The sequence below is a fragment of the Tachyglossus aculeatus genome, chromosome X4 (genome assembly GCF_015852505.1).
Source record: "Tachyglossus aculeatus isolate mTacAcu1 chromosome X4, mTacAcu1.pri, whole genome shotgun sequence".
In the NCBI taxonomy this organism is placed as follows: domain Eukaryota; kingdom Metazoa; phylum Chordata; class Mammalia; order Monotremata; family Tachyglossidae; genus Tachyglossus; species Tachyglossus aculeatus.
This window is the reverse complement of record NC_052098.1, coordinates 9,560,826-9,576,209: the sequence shown is the minus strand read 5'-3', so window position 1 is coordinate 9,576,209 and position 15,384 is coordinate 9,560,826. Positions and strand designations below refer to the sequence as shown.

General features: G+C 41.8%; 1 protein-coding gene across 2 annotated transcripts in view; it reads left to right on the top strand.

Moving 5' to 3' along the window:
- Nucleotides 1-15,384, top strand: part of RORB (RAR related orphan receptor B) — a 190,509-nt gene that overhangs the window by 117,946 nt on the left and 57,179 nt on the right. The window contains exons 1-2 of one of the 2 annotated variants that reach the window (XM_038769769.1): nt 9,034-9,098; nt 10,345-10,454. The exons of the other annotated variant lie outside the window; for it this stretch is intronic. Of the exons in view, the coding sequence (XP_038625697.1) occupies nt 10,415-10,454 (40 nt within the window). The 5' untranslated portion in view covers nt 9,034-9,098; nt 10,345-10,414. Of the gene's footprint in view, nt 1-9,033; nt 9,099-10,344; nt 10,455-15,384 lie in introns of those variants that run through there. 2 annotated transcript variants of the gene reach the window in all.

Sequence of the window (15,384 nt, the reverse complement as noted above, 5' to 3'; positions counted from 1 at the left end):
CAGGTAAAAATGTTCCTTAGGCAAGAGGAAATGCAAATGCAGAGAAGAAGAGAGGTAGATTTGAGAATCATCCAAGTGGAGATGGTAGTTAAAGCCTTGGGAGCAAATGAGCGCTCTAAGGGAGTGGGTGTAAGTGGAGAATAGAAAGGGACCCAGCACTGAGCCTTGAGGGACTTCTACAGTTGGAGGGTAAGAGGCAGAGGAGTCCTAGAAAGTGACTAAAAAGAGGCAGTCAGTGAGGTAGGAGAAGATCCAGGAGAGGACAGCGTCAGTGAAGCCAAGGTCGGATAATGTTTCCAGGAGAAGGGAGAGGTGCAAATGTAGAGCCATTTAATTATTGATTCAGATTTACTATTTGTATGTAATAAATGACTAGAATTTTAAAATGTTTGTGAAGTCAGTATTTTACGTGATGATCTTCCAGGCAGATCTCCAGAATTCTTGTGTAGTTTTAATTTGCCGCAGGCTTTTTAAGAAATACGATTGAATGAAGTCGGCATTTAAAATCCTTCCATTTAAAGGTTCAGATGGTTTTACATTGTCGGCTATTAACCCGACCTCTTGTAACTACTAGTCAGTCTGTTCCACTAAGCATTTGGGAACGCACATCAGAAGCACAAAACATATCCCCTGCCCACAAGGAGCTTAAACTCTTGAAATGTTAATTTGGCAGGAAAGAGTTTCAGCAGTTAATTCTGGTGTTTGGAACGCGGTCTTTTTTGTGCAAGTCTGCCCATCGATTGTGTGTTCCCTCTAGGCCATCTAAGTTGCAGCAACATGACACAATGTTCCAGTCAGGTTGACCGAAAATGGGTCCTGCTGATAAAAACCTTTGCGTGCATTTTGCAATGTGTTGCACCCGTGCAGCCTACTTGCTCATTTGCACTCAGTGCCCCAGCAGGAACACGACTGGCAGGGCCCAGAGAATGTGATGATCCTGAACAAACCATTAGTACTATAATCAATTCCTCCGCACAGGTTCTTGGGTTCAGGACCAAGACTCATGTGTCATTCTCAGTGCTCTGCAAACAGTAAGCATCAATAAATGCCATTGATTGATTGATTGGGAGACTCCATCATCTTTCTAAAGTGCATAATACCACAATTATTATTGTCATTATTATTACATTACCATTATTATCATCTTTCTAGACCACCAACAGACCTGGCTGCCACTGGGAATTTTGTACCCATATATGCATATTCTTGCAATGCCTAGGTCACCTAAATATTCCACTTTCTTAAAAAAATAACTTAAAATATTTGATGAATACAAACTTTAAGTGAACGTCAGAAAGAACTGAATGAAAGTATTTGTAAAACCCAAGAATTTTCAATAAACTTTGGTTGAAGTGAATATGAAGAGCCTCCCCCCACCCACCCACCCACCACACACACACACACGCACACAGTCTATTACAGCAGATCATTTTGTAATTTTCATCTGGAGTCAGGAACTGAAGATTATGCCCTCCAAAATGTCTAAGTTTTATTTGTTGGAGCAGTAAATCAATTCTGAAGCCTTTTGCTCTTCATTTTTTTTCCACTTTGGTCTGGGTGATAATCTGGATACTGATGCTCCTTAAATTGGCTGTTTGGCTGGACTGGAAGAGGTCCCAGGACAGGTTTGTGGAAGTATTTCTCTGCATCTTCATATTGAAAAGTTCTTCAGTTACACCTCCTCTCCCTCGATGATACAATCTGGAGATTTAAAGCAACATGTAGAAATGGGTAGGACCACATTGTGAAGTGAATTAATTGCCTCTGGGCTATAAGGTGTCTCTTGGTGGCTGGGTCTTTACAGAAATAAATGATGAGAAATGCAAGCACTCTTCCCATCATTGGAACTAGCTCTAATGGCAATGGCTGAATTAAGTCAGAATGTCTTGTTTTTCGCTTTAAGCCAGGATGTGATGCAATGGCTCTGAGCTTGAAGCCGGCAAACCGAACGGAACTTAATTTGCATAGCCTTAAAATTTGCAATGGTTGAATCCCTGGAATTTATAATAGCAAAGAAACTATTCTTTTTCTTTGATTCACCCGGGAGGAAGGCAGGATCTGAGGGGTCATTTGCAAGATGGATTGGAGCTAGCATGCATGAAGGAGCTATAAAATGATGGGGGTGGAGAGGGGGACAAGATATTGCACAAACTTCCTAAAGCTGCTTGTGGCCATAACCCACACACTAAGGCAGCTGAAGATGGATCTTGGGTTTTGAATGAAACAGCAACTGGTCAAATTACTACAGTTTCCCAGGCACCATGTCCAAGCCCTAGCCTTCATCATGCATGGTCTTAGAAGGGAGAGTATCTGGGCTCAGCATCCCAGGAAATATTTTTCCTGCCATGCTGTCTTCCTGATCATGCTCCATGTTTTCGTGAAGAACATAAATGTATTGTGAAAAGATCTACCATTTCTTCCGTTCTGCTCAGAACCTGACCTTAGGTGGCCAACAGGGCTTCCAAGGTCGAGATGAACTTCTGGCGTCACTGTGCTGTAACAGAGTCAGTCCCGGTGATTGTGATCTGAAAAGCTTTGGTTGCAAAAGGCCATCTCCATTAAATAAATTAGAACGAACCAAGCAGCACCCAGATTATTGGTATGATTGCATCAAACATTAAGAGATCGGTGGTTTTGTCATTGTTTCCATTTAAAAGCGTATGAATTTTAAAATGAGTCTTCCGCTTCTCTTTTTATTTTTCTAAAAGCCTGCTGTTGACTTTGCTGAGGTCGGGGGAGGTACTCTGTATCCTCCTCTGATCTCCTTGGGCATCTCTGGAGAAGACATCAGGCTTATGTATTGGTTATTGGAAAAGATTTTAAACGAAATGCCTATTTCATTCAATCCTGAAAGAAAAGAAGACCACTTGGGATCCATCTGTATCCATCATCCTCATTTACAAACTGGTTCTTATTACCATTTCAGGTTGTTTCAAAAGCTGTGATTTCTTAAACTCTATTCATCACGAATAGCCTTTCTGCCTCTGAGGGTTCACAGCTAGACAATTCTCTTCCATACTATAGTGTTTTCTTACTGTGGTTTGCTCTTAGCTTCAACCTGAAACCCAGAAGATATTTTCTCTAATATTTCCATTTACCAAAAAAAAAGGGAAGATTACCCTTCTCTATTTTTCATTCATATGCATATATATATATATATACATATGGCTATGAAGATCTACATAGGCTTGTTGAAACATAAAAACCAGTCTTCTTAAATTTAACTCCATTTCTTTTTTAAAAAAAGAAATTGGTGCATAGAAGGATACCCTTTTCTCTTCCCTGGAACACTAATGCTTCATCTGGACCTTGGAAATATTGCACATGGGAAGAAATTTGCAAGAACCACCTAATATGTATTTTTCTTGGCTCCCTTGTGTCATAATGGTTAAAAGATGTCAGTCTCTGGAAAGCTATGCAATTTGTACCGTGCATTGGATTAATCTCTTAGGCAAGTTCCCCTGGGAACTTTGAGGTCAAAATTCTAGTAGTGATGGGGCTTCAGAGATTTCAGAATTCACCAAACTCTACCATTAAGTGGATAGGAGTTCCCTTGTGCAAATCCACATTTGCTTAGTTTCCAAGAACAGCGCCTTCTGCAGACATTTTCAGGCAAGTAGAGAAATACTGGTTTCTGAAAAAGTGCAAGTCTGTAGGTTCCTTCTTACTTTTACTCATCAAAGGCATATTTTTGGAATATATTTTCCAGGAAACAGTGGTTTGATGACCATTGAAGACCAGAGAAATACTGGTTTCTGAAAAAGTGCAAGTCTGTAGGTTCTTTCTTACTTTTACTCATCAAAGGCATATTTTTGGAATATATTTTCCAGGAAACAATGGTTTGATGACCATAGGCATTTCAGAGAGTAAAACCATATAAACCTGGAAGGACGGCAAGGAGGAAGATCGAGCAGTTGTCAAATGGGAAAGAATTGGGGCAGGACATCTGGGTTTAATTTTCTAGGTCCATATTGTACTAAAGGCCCTTGCCTTTTTTTTTCTTTGAGTTTCACCATCTGGGAAATCTTCCCTCCATATAAACCACTGACTGCTTTTTAGATGAAATGTGAAAGTTTTAAGGATGCTTGCCATGCAAGTCTGTGGTAAAAGTTAGGATGTTTCCAAACATAGCCCAGACATCATTCAGCCACCAAATGCTTCATAGTTAGCTATGCTACCCTGTACCAAAGTCACACTGGATCACAAAGGAATCTTGGCTACAAACTCTTGGTTCCCTCTAGGTTCAAATGAAATGAATGTTCAGTGTTGTAAATGATCTTTTTACAGAAACATTGAAAACAGGCAATTCTTTTGGTAGAGATCAGTCAATCAGTCATGTTTATTGAGTGTGTCCTTGTTCTGAGCACCATGCTAGGCACTTGGGTGAGTACAGTATGACAATATAACAGACATATTCCCTGTCCACAACGAGCTTACCATCTAGAAGGGGAGTCAGACATTAGTATAAATAAATAAATTATGGATATGTACATAAGCGCTGTGGGGCTGGGACAGGGAATTAATAAAGGGAGAAAGTCAGGGCAACACAGAAGGGTGTGGAAGAAAAAGAAAAGAGGCCTTAGTCAGGGATGGCCTCTTAGGGGAGATATTCCTTCAGTAAGGCTTTGAAGCGGGAGAGGGTAATCTTTTGTTGGACATGAAGAGGGAAGGCATTCCTGGCCAGAGGCAGGATGTGGGCGAGAGGTTGGCAGGAAGATAGACTAGATCGAGGTACAGTGAGTAGGTTGGCATTAGAGGGGTGAAGTTTGTGGGTAATAGGAGAGTAGCAGGATGAGGTGGGGGGGTGGCGGAGGGGATGCAGGGGCAAGGTGAATGATATGCATGTGTTAGGCTAAGTAATATGGCATCTGTAACGTGACAGAGCATATCCTTCTGCCAAACTGTGAGGAACAGAGGGAAATGAGTCACTGATTCTTTATCAGGATGGATGAAGTGTGACAATAAAGCATGTATGTAAATGAAAAGATAAAGGTCAAGCTTGGGCCACCATGATTTTCTAGTCAGTGGATGGCTGGCTGACTGGCTGGATGGACGGGTGGTTGCAGAATGCCTCTAGAGGAATTATTTCATTCATCTGAACCTTTACCCATTTAAAAATAAAAACACAGTTGCTGTAGATATCGTTTTACAAACCAAGGTATGCAGGAATGTCCCAAATGATTGAATTCAGACAGTCATGTGGATAATAGCCATGAGAATGTTCATGTAGCATTAAATTAGGCATTAATAATAATGGTAATTGTTAAGCACTAACTATGTGCCAAGCACTGTTCTAAGCACAGGGGTAGATACAAGGTAATCAGGTTGTCCCATGTGGGGCTCACAATCTTAATCCCCATTTTCCAGATGAGGTAACTGAGGCCCAGAGAAGTTAAGCGACTTGCCCAAAGTCACACAGCGGACAAGTGGTGGAGCTGAGATTAGAACCCATGACCTCTGACTCCCAAGCCCAGGCTCTTTCCACTAAACCAAGCATCGGTGTCTAAGTTCACTCCTGTTTCCCTTTTCAGAGACATTGACAATGAAAGTAGAGAATAAAAAGGCTGACTTTTATTATAGACACTTTCTATTAGCTCTCCATAAACTGAGAAGGCAATTTCCGGAGTCACGTACATCCACGTTGTCTTGGTTCTGCAAATGTTCTTTTCCCTACACTTCGTGGGACTTAATCTCGCACTTCTCCAGATCTTTGAGCTTATTCTTCTCCATCCTCTATTTGTGGCTGACGGGACAGTTCTCAGCCCAGCAGGTACTTGCCAAGGGTAAAGTTTCAGTCAGTACCCACCAGACTAGAGATGGAAGCAGCGTTAAAAGGGAAATTGAAGATCTGTGGCAAAATCAATTCTCTTCCCACTGCAAACAAACATAGTGAAGCATCACCAGGCAGGTCAGGGAGAAAAGTGGGACAAACAGAGTGTCTGTTTCTTAAAAAGAAGACTCATTCAAGGAAGTGGGGAAAGGAGAGGAGAGTCCTAAGAAAAAGGTGGAAAAAATATCTGAGCTTTGCTCCACCTTCTTAAACCCCCGCCCCCCCCATGAAGCACAAAGCAGGGAGTCGGGAAAACAGGAAAGAAAATCATCTCTCCTCTTATGCCTTCATTCCTTCTCAAGCAAACAAATGACAAGAAAAAAAAACAACGCAGTCCTCCAGGAGAAAGGCCGAGCAAACCTAAAGAGCCAGCACTATCTGTGTTTGTCCAGGTTTATTGTGTAATCTTGGCAGTTCACTCTCTTCCCCCCTCTGCATGCCAGATCCCTTTTCCTGGATGGCTTCCCCCTTCTGTATGCTCTCCCATCATCCCTCCTGGCTCACTGTTCACTTTGGACGGGTTCCAGCTGATGTGAGGTAAACACTCCTCTTGGTAAAATGCAGTTCTGTAACCCATTCTGGCTCTCACCCCCTTGGAGGGCAGATTGAGCATTTCTGAGCTGGGGATGGAAGGACTTTTCCCGAGCCAAGAGAAGGTGCCTTTTTCCTGAGATATGTTTCATTGCCATATCTGGGTCTGGTTTCTCTCTTTAGCCAGAGTACAGGCCGGCAGATTGAGGAGATGCATGATTCAGGGGGCTGAAAAAAGAGGCCCCAAATTAAGTGGTCCAGACCCAGATTTGGGGCTGTATCTCGTCACCTATTTTAGGTTGTTCTGTATATGTTGGTGCCCCCCCCAAATGCACACAGAAAAAACTAGTTGGCTGAAATGTTTTGGCATCCCTGCTGATGGAAAAGATCACAAAAAGAAGGAGATGCCCACCTATATCAGGACACCACAACTTCCTCCCTACGAGAGGAAGGAGGGGAGTGGGGTATGGGGGGAAGCTGGGGAGGGCTGTTCTGGCCACTATGAAAGCCTGGGTCCCCTGGCAGTTCAATTGGGTCTGGAGCATTTTGGGTAGCCTTAATGGAACCAGCCCATTAGTCCTGGCAGGGACAATTACCAAGACAGGTTAGGGGTCACCTGGGGCCAGAGCTGCTGTAGACACGATCCAGGGAAAAATGCCAGGACAGGCCCCAAGTGGACTGGTGCCGGCTGGATCGTGTTTCCTCCACTGGGACTTCTGATGGAAGCAATGAAGAAAGCAGATGAACGCTTCCCTTCTCCTCATGGTCCCTTGCTTAGCTCCCCTTTGCTTCTTTCCTCCTTTCACTCCTCTTCCGCCTTTGCTTTCCCCTCCATCATCCCTTCTTCCCACTCTCCCCATTATCCCTTCTCCCCCTTTCTTCTTCTGTGGTGGCCAGGTATCTTATCATCTTAGTTTAAAATGATTTGGACCAAATTTTTGTCCCTTTCTCCCTGCAAAATCTCCATAGAAGCAGCCTGGCCTAGTGGAAAGAGCACAGGCCTAGGAATCAGAGGATCTGGGTTCTAATCCTGCCTCCACCATTTGTCTGCTGTGTGACCTTGGGCAAGTTCCTTCACTTCTCTGTGCCTCCAGTTACCTCATCTGTAAAATGGGGACTAAGAGTGGAAGCACTTTGTGGGACAGGGACAGTGACCTACCTGATTATATTGTATCTACCGCAGCACTTAGTATAGTGCCTGGAACACAGTAAGCACTTAACAAATGCCATAAAAAAGAACGTGTCAAAGGAAGAAGGATGAAGACACTTGATTATTTTATCTGCTTCTGTTTACTATTATATCTTACTTTATTCTCTGTAACTCTTATATATACCTGACATTTTATCTGCTTTTCTTCCCCATTAACTTGAAAGATTCTCAAGGGCAGAGGTTAGGGAAGCAGTGGGGCCTAGTGGAAAGAGTATGGGCCCAGAAGTCAAAGGACTTGGGATTTAATTCAGGCTCTGCCACTTGCCTGCCACGTGACCTTAGGCAAGTCACTCAAACTTCTTTGTGTCTCAATTTCCTCATCTGTAAAATGGTGAATAAATACCTATTCTCCTTCCCCCTTGATCTCTGTCCCACATAGAGCTCACAGTCTATTTCCAACCTGATTATCTCATATCTACCCCAATGATTAGACAAATACCATTGTTATTATTATGTCCTCCAATTGCCTAGTAAGTGCTCAGCAAGCAGTAGGTGCTCAATAAATGCTATTGATAATTATAAGGGAAATAGGAGAGAGAACGTCTAGACTTCAGTATCACAATTTTTGTGATACTGAGCAAGAAACTCAACCTATTAGCTTTTGCCCTCTCATAGTCTTGATGGTCCAAGACATTCTTGTTGTTCATTTTCAACTGAGGTAAAGAGATCAATGATTCCCTCCCCCCTCATATCCAACAGTCTGCCACTCTCCCCGCCTTCCGAACCTTCCTGAAATCACATCTCCACCGAGTGGCCTTCCCAGACTAAGTCCTTGATTTCCCCTATCCTCCCTCCCCTCCGTGTTGACTATACACTTGGCCGTGCATCCCTTAACCACATCGATACTCACCCCAGCCCCTCAATACTTATGAGATATTCTTATACTGTACTATTTCCCATATCCCTAATCTGTTTTGATGGTTGTCTCCCCCTAGTAGACTGTAAGCTCTTCGTGGGCAAATATCGCATCTACCAGCTCTGTGGTATAGTACTTTCCCAAGTGCTTAGTACAGTTCTCTGTATGCAGAAAGCGCTCAATAAACACCAATGATTGATTCATGCTAAAATATCAAAAGAACAATAGAATATCTGAAGTTGGCATATCTAAGGACCCTACAGTAAGAATTTTGGCTCTTTGCTGTTTTAGTCAGCTAGATCACAGCCAAAGCAGGGTGCTGTTAAAAATTCTCCTGACAGGTTTTGTTGAAAGCTGGCAACGGAAATGTAGGGAAGGCAAGGGCAAGGAAAATTAGGTAAAGTCCAAAGTTCAAAGGGGATGCTTTGTCTACACCATCCAGAAGCCACGGGTACATTCTGGGAGGTTTATTTTTTAGATTATGAGGCCTGCAAGGGGCAAGGATTGGGTCTAATTCCTAACTGTGCATTGTTTCCCGGTGCCTACTGCAGTGCACTACACAGATGACAGACACCGTGTTCTAGGACCCATTTATGACATCAGCTGATGACAAGGGATTTGATGCTGTTGGGGTTGAGTTCAGAATTTGACAAGGAAGAGAAAAGTATGAGGTATGGATGTTATGGTTTTAAGTTTTAAAAAGCTTTTAAAGAGAGGTATAGATAAAGAATAAAAGAAAGCTAAAATTTCAGTTAAAGAGTGCTTTCTACTTATATAGAATAGTTTCCTCTAAGGACCTCAAGGCAAGTTTAATAACTGTGGTCTTTATTAAGTGCTTACTACATGCCAAGCACTTTGCTGGGCACTGGGGTAAATACAAGGTCAGACACAGTCCTTGTCCCACATGGGGCTCACAGTCTAAGAGGGAGGGAGGACAGGTATTGAATCCTCATTTCACAGATGAGGAAACAGAGGCATAGAGAAGTCGAGTGACTTGCCCACAGTCACACAGCAGACAAGTGGCAGAGCTGGGATTAAAACCCAGGCCCTCTGACTCCAAGTCTTGTGGCCTTTCCATTAGGCCATGCTAGTTCTAGGCCATGCGGCTTTCATTGTTTAGTCTTTGGCTCCCTTCCATCAATCAATCAATAACTCAGTGACTTGTATTGAGTGTTGTGTGCGGAGCACTTAGCGAAGTACTTGGGAGAGTACAATACAGTAGAGTTGGTAGAAACGATCCCTGCTCACAAGGGAGCTTAATAAATACTATTATTACTACTACTACTATGTAGCCAGAATTATTATTGGGATCATCCTGATTGGACACATTGGTAAACTGAGGCCTAGAAAGAGTAAATGAGTGCCCAAAATCTTATCTTGGGTGATAGAGCAGGTGGTAGTATTGAGTAATATACTGATTCCCAGGCCAGCGTTCACTTTTTCCATGACACATGTGTTTTGTTAGGATATAAGAAATGTCATTTTCCCTGGAGATCAGAATGTCCTATTATTTGTCCATTGATCCCATAGGTAGCTGACATATCTAACAGCCAGGCAGTCGATCCAAATGGAAGAAGCCAGAAGAGCTGAGAACAAATTATTTTTTAAGAAAATTAGTTCGATTATCACAGGAATCTTCCCTTTCATAGAATGTCACTTTGCTATCTTTCCGTCTGCTTTGCCAACTGGAAGGAAAATAACCTAGGTGAAGATATGTCTATATAATGCTAGATGTTAAAAGCTGATACAGGTGAGGAAGCAGGATTTTGCCTCCGCAGTGGAAAGGTATCAGGGAAGAGTAACCTTTATCATCTCGTCTTTCCTTGAATAGCCTTTCTCTCTTAATGAAATAGAACAGATGATGCCTTTAATACCTCTTTCATTTAATCTCATTAATGCAGTCTGTTACGATTTCAGATATGGAACAACTTAAGTGTTGTGGTCAGCTAGTAGGATAGTGAAGAGAGTAATATTTGCTACATCCAAAATGTGTGAGAATCAGCTCAAAACAAAAACTGATGCAACTGGTGAGTTCTACTTTTTCTCTTTTGTTCTAACTGGGCAGCAAATTGTACTCAGAAAATAAAGGCTTAAAGAATTCAAAGCTATCAGCTCTATTGATAGATGGGCAGATGTTTGGAAAACAGACCATTTTCAGACCTGAGATCGATTAAACCTTTCTCACTGGCTTAATGTTTGGTTAACAAATGTATTTAAATTCAAAAGCCATTTAAATATGCAATGTGTTGTGTGTGAAAACATGACCAGGGGTTGGGAATTCTGAGATCAGAATTAAGTGACCAACATGGTTCAACTGTTATTTGATTTTCCCAAGTTGTAAACAGACATTCCAGCTATGACTTCGTTTTTGAAATGGTGTAGAGAGAGCGCTGACATTCTCCATTTTTTGGAGTCATTTATTATTTATTTTATTATCTGTTTAGAGCCACCACCAAATCGTATCACGGTGTATATTTACAAAGAGTTTGGTCTGATATCTTTAATCAATGTGATTCTTCCCTAATTTGTCTAAGAAATGCATGTTCATGGGATCCTTGCCTGGCTCAGTGATGCTCATTAAATGAAGGAAGTTGAGAACTCTAATTTCAAATTGTTCCTGCTCAGTCCCTTACTAGGTTAATGCCATGTAGACTTTATGTATACAATGTACTATCAGGTAAGTTAAGCAAGTCCAGAGCATTTTTTAAATGAGATTCTTATTACTTTACTAGAATTATATAGTTATGCAAAGCACCCATACCATTTGACTATAAGCATATAAGCATATATGCTTTTGGTGTCTGATTATCACCCCTTAAATGATTAAAGAGAAAAAGCAAAAGCTTCATCTGAAGGAAATTTTCAGCAAGCTAAATATAGGAGATTCCTCCTTAGGAAATCTGTACTTTCCACAAGCTAAAGTCTCACTGTTGCTAAGTCTTTTAGAAGATAGCTATCCTTTAGATGGAAATCAATCAATCAGTGGTATTTATTACGCATTTACTGTGTGCAGAGCACTGTACTAAGCATTTGGGAGCTTACAATCACTGCCCAAGGGGAGCTTACAGTCTAGAGGGGGAGACAGACATTAAAGTAAATTACAGATATGTATATAAGTGTTTCGGGGCTGAGTGTGGGGTGAATACTAAGTGCTTAAAGGGTACAGAATCGAGTGCATAGGTGACACAGAAGGGAGAGGGAATAGGGGAGATGAGGGCTTAGCTGGGGAAAGCCTCTTGGAGATGTGATTTCAGTAAGTCTTTGAAGGTGGGGAGAGTGGGGTTGTTAGATATTCTAAAACAATTTTATTGATAGATAAAGCCATAAAGGCAGATCACAATGCTTGACATTAGTAGAGTCCTTAAATGAAGTCCTAGTGGAAGGATTACCCAGAATGTTTTTGCTGTCGTTGTTCGGAAAATAAACTCTCATGAAGGAGGTAATAAAAGGGCTTCTAAGCACTAGAGTCACAAAGAGAAAAGATACAGAGCCAGCCATTGGTATTCCCATGCAAATCTAATCTCTTCCCTGCTTTTCTCCAGTGACTTTGTGTAGCAGAAATGAGGTTGTCCTCAATTTTAAAATTGGCATTAAGACAATGAGAAAGCTGTTTACTCTAAATATATGCAAGTACATTTAAGGAGGAGATATGTGGTAAAAAGCAATTCTCCCACTTAGGCAAATTATGGAAAAAAACCCCACATTTTTGGCAGTTTGCAGACAAAGCAAATTATTTTTCACCTTTACCTTGAATTTTCCATGGAATTGAAATGCAGTTTTCACAAGCATTTAGTTTTGCATGTTGATGCTCAGGAAACAATGGTCACTGCAATTCTGCTTTAAAAATTCTTACATTGCTGTAATTGGCAGGGCCATAAGCTCACCCATATCTCTCTTCTTTAATATAGCATTCTCTAAAATCCCTCTGATTCATCAGAGGCCATTATTCTCCCCTTCCTCTCTCCTTCCGGCTCCTTCCCTTCCCCCAAGAAATGATATCTGTTCTTGTTTCCCTACCAATGGTGATCAGTTCAGTACTCATGAAAATCTTGGGCAGGAAACCAGGGTACCAGTGACAGCCAACAAATGAAACTGATAAATACAGAATGATATTTAGCAACTTTTCATGAAGTTATCGAATGAATCAATCGGTCGTATTTATTGAGTGTTCACTGTGTGCAGAGCACTGTACTCAGTGCTTGGGGGAGTACGATATAACAGGAAAAATATGAATCCTATGTGGGCAAGTAAAGTGCTCCCAACTCTCTCATAAGTAAGGCAGGGGTGACACTCTTGGAAAACCCCTTGTTAAGGAAAACCAGTGTTACCATACTCACCATGTCTGAAGCTGTGTTTGTGCACACATGTGCACCAACCGTTTCTTCCACCACTATGGCATGCTGTATCCAGACAGGTCAGAAGAGCAGTCCCTAATTCCTTAGCAATGTTCTAGCCAAAACACGAAGTAAAATATTGCTCTCTGGCAGAACTGAGAGTAGTCTGGAAAGGGGAAATCGTATGCTATTCAAAAATCAGAATTTATACATCAGCTCTCAGGGCTACTGTTGACTGCATAGTGTTTGCCCATGGTTTTGTCCCTGTTTCAGAGACCACATGGTCATCAGGGTTCAAACCCCCATCTCCACCAGCGTAAGTAAACACTGAATAAAGCTGTTGGGAGATTACGTGCACAATGCTGGATCTGATGAGCTCAAAACTAAGATAGCATGGGTAGTATAATATTTGGGATTACTATGGTAATCTCTTTAGGGAAAGTGTGCAGAACAGTTGCCTGAGTCTTTGAGGTGCTTGAGTCTTTGCCTCATTTCAAAATTTAGCTGCTGTCCAAGTTCTCTTTCGGAACCCTGGATGATACTGCTTTCCGACATCTTCAGAAAGGGTCATTTTGGCCCCCCAATATAAATTTTCTGGTTCACAGGTTACTTCTTGTCTCAGAGTCGAAGGTCTGGCCTTGGGATTCACTCCAAATGAGTAACTTTAGGCCAAAAGAAAATGAGAAAATTAGACAGGTTAAAATGCACATTGTTCTGGGGCCTCAATTCCTCCCATTGTTTCCTTTTAGTCATCTCTATCATCTCTAGTGTTAAAGTCCTAATAAAGGGCATGCCTTCACTTTTATTTCGATAACAAAATATTCTTCATTATACTGATGAAAAACGTTTAATTTCTCATCTTGGAGCCACTGCTACTGGGATCGAGGTCCAGCAGTGTTTTCCCCAGATTCATAGATTTTGGCAGGTGTTTGACCATGGCCTAGGATGAGGAGGATGATGATGATGATGGCATTTATTAAGCACTTACTATGTGCAAAGCACTGTTCTAAGCGCTGGGGAGGATACAAGGTGATCAGGTTGTCCCACGGGGGGCTCCCAGTCTTAATCCCCATTTTACAGATGACGGAACTGAGGCACAGAGAAGTTAAGTGACTTGCCCAAAGTCACACAGCTGACAATTGGCAGAGCTGGGATTTGAACCCATGACCTCTGACTCCAAAGCCCGTGCTCTTTACACTGAGCCACGCTGCTTCTCCTAGGAATATAGGCATTCAGGCCTACCTCCTTCATAGGGAGTAGGTCAGTCAATCAATGGTATTTACTGAGTGCTTACCATGTGTAGAGCACTGAACTAAGTACTTGGGAGAGTACAATAGAGTTGGTAAATACGATCCCTGCCCACTAAGTTTGATCTCTTTATAGGACCACTGGCACCACCATGATTTCAGGATTTCCACCTGTTTTGATTGGTTTGCATCAGTTGATCTGACAAGATGTCGTCACAAGCTTAACCTACTCCCCTAGAGGAACTCCGATTTTCTGAGAAATCTCACACCAATTCTTACCCAATTCGAGCCTCTTGGGATTCCAAATCATCATCATCAATCGTATTTATTGAGTGCTTACTGTGTGCAGAGCACTGTACTAAGCGCTTGGGAAGTACAAATTGGCAACATATAGAGACAGTCCCTACCCAACAGTGGGCTCACAGTCTAAAAGGGGGAGACAGAGAACAAAACCAAACATACTAACAAAATAAAATAAATAGAATAGATATGTACAAGTAAAATAAATAAATAAATAAATAATCTAATGTTTGGGGGAAGGGAGAGGCTTTCTAAATTGTAGTTGACTGCAATTTAGTGTGGTCCTGACTTTCTTTGGCTCAGGCCTCAGTGCCAGCTCACTGAGGGGAGGGAATGTGTCTGCCAACTCTGTTATACTGTGCTCTCCCAACCGCTTAGTACATTGCTCTGCATACAGTAACTCCATAAATATGACTGATTGATCTATTGTATTAGAAAATAATTACAACTGTCATTAATACTGGGCTAGATGTGGGCAGGAAACCTGTCTACTAACTCTTTTATATCATGCTCTTCCGAGCGCTTAGTACAGTGTTCTGCACACTGTAAGAGCTGAATAAATATGATTGATTGATTGATACAAGGTTATAAGATCGAACACAGTCCCTGTCCCACACAGGGCTCACAATCGATCTTATTCCCATTTTAAAGATGAGGAAACTGAAGCCCAGAGAGGTTAAGTGACTTGCCAAAATATGCCAGTGGCAGATCTGGGACTCGAAACCAGGACTCCCGACCCCCAGTCCCATGCTCCTTCTACTAAGCCATGCTGCTTCATCTATCCCCTGACCTCCTGTAGCCTAAATCAAAGTGCAAACCGGAGTCCAACTTGTATTTGCCAGAAATAGAGTCTAACCCTGGTATCATGAAGGACCGACTTATTAACTTTCAGAGTAAGATCACTAGTGAATGGAACTTGGATCTTTACTTCCCACAGAGCTGCAGGAAAAGTGACTGTTGATTGATCTCTCCAGGAGACTTTTTGTTTGTTTGCTTGAGAACTTAAAAGTGGATTCTGAAAAGTCTACTGGTGATGAAAATAGGTGACGTCTTTACTGTTGTTTTTTAATGTAGAG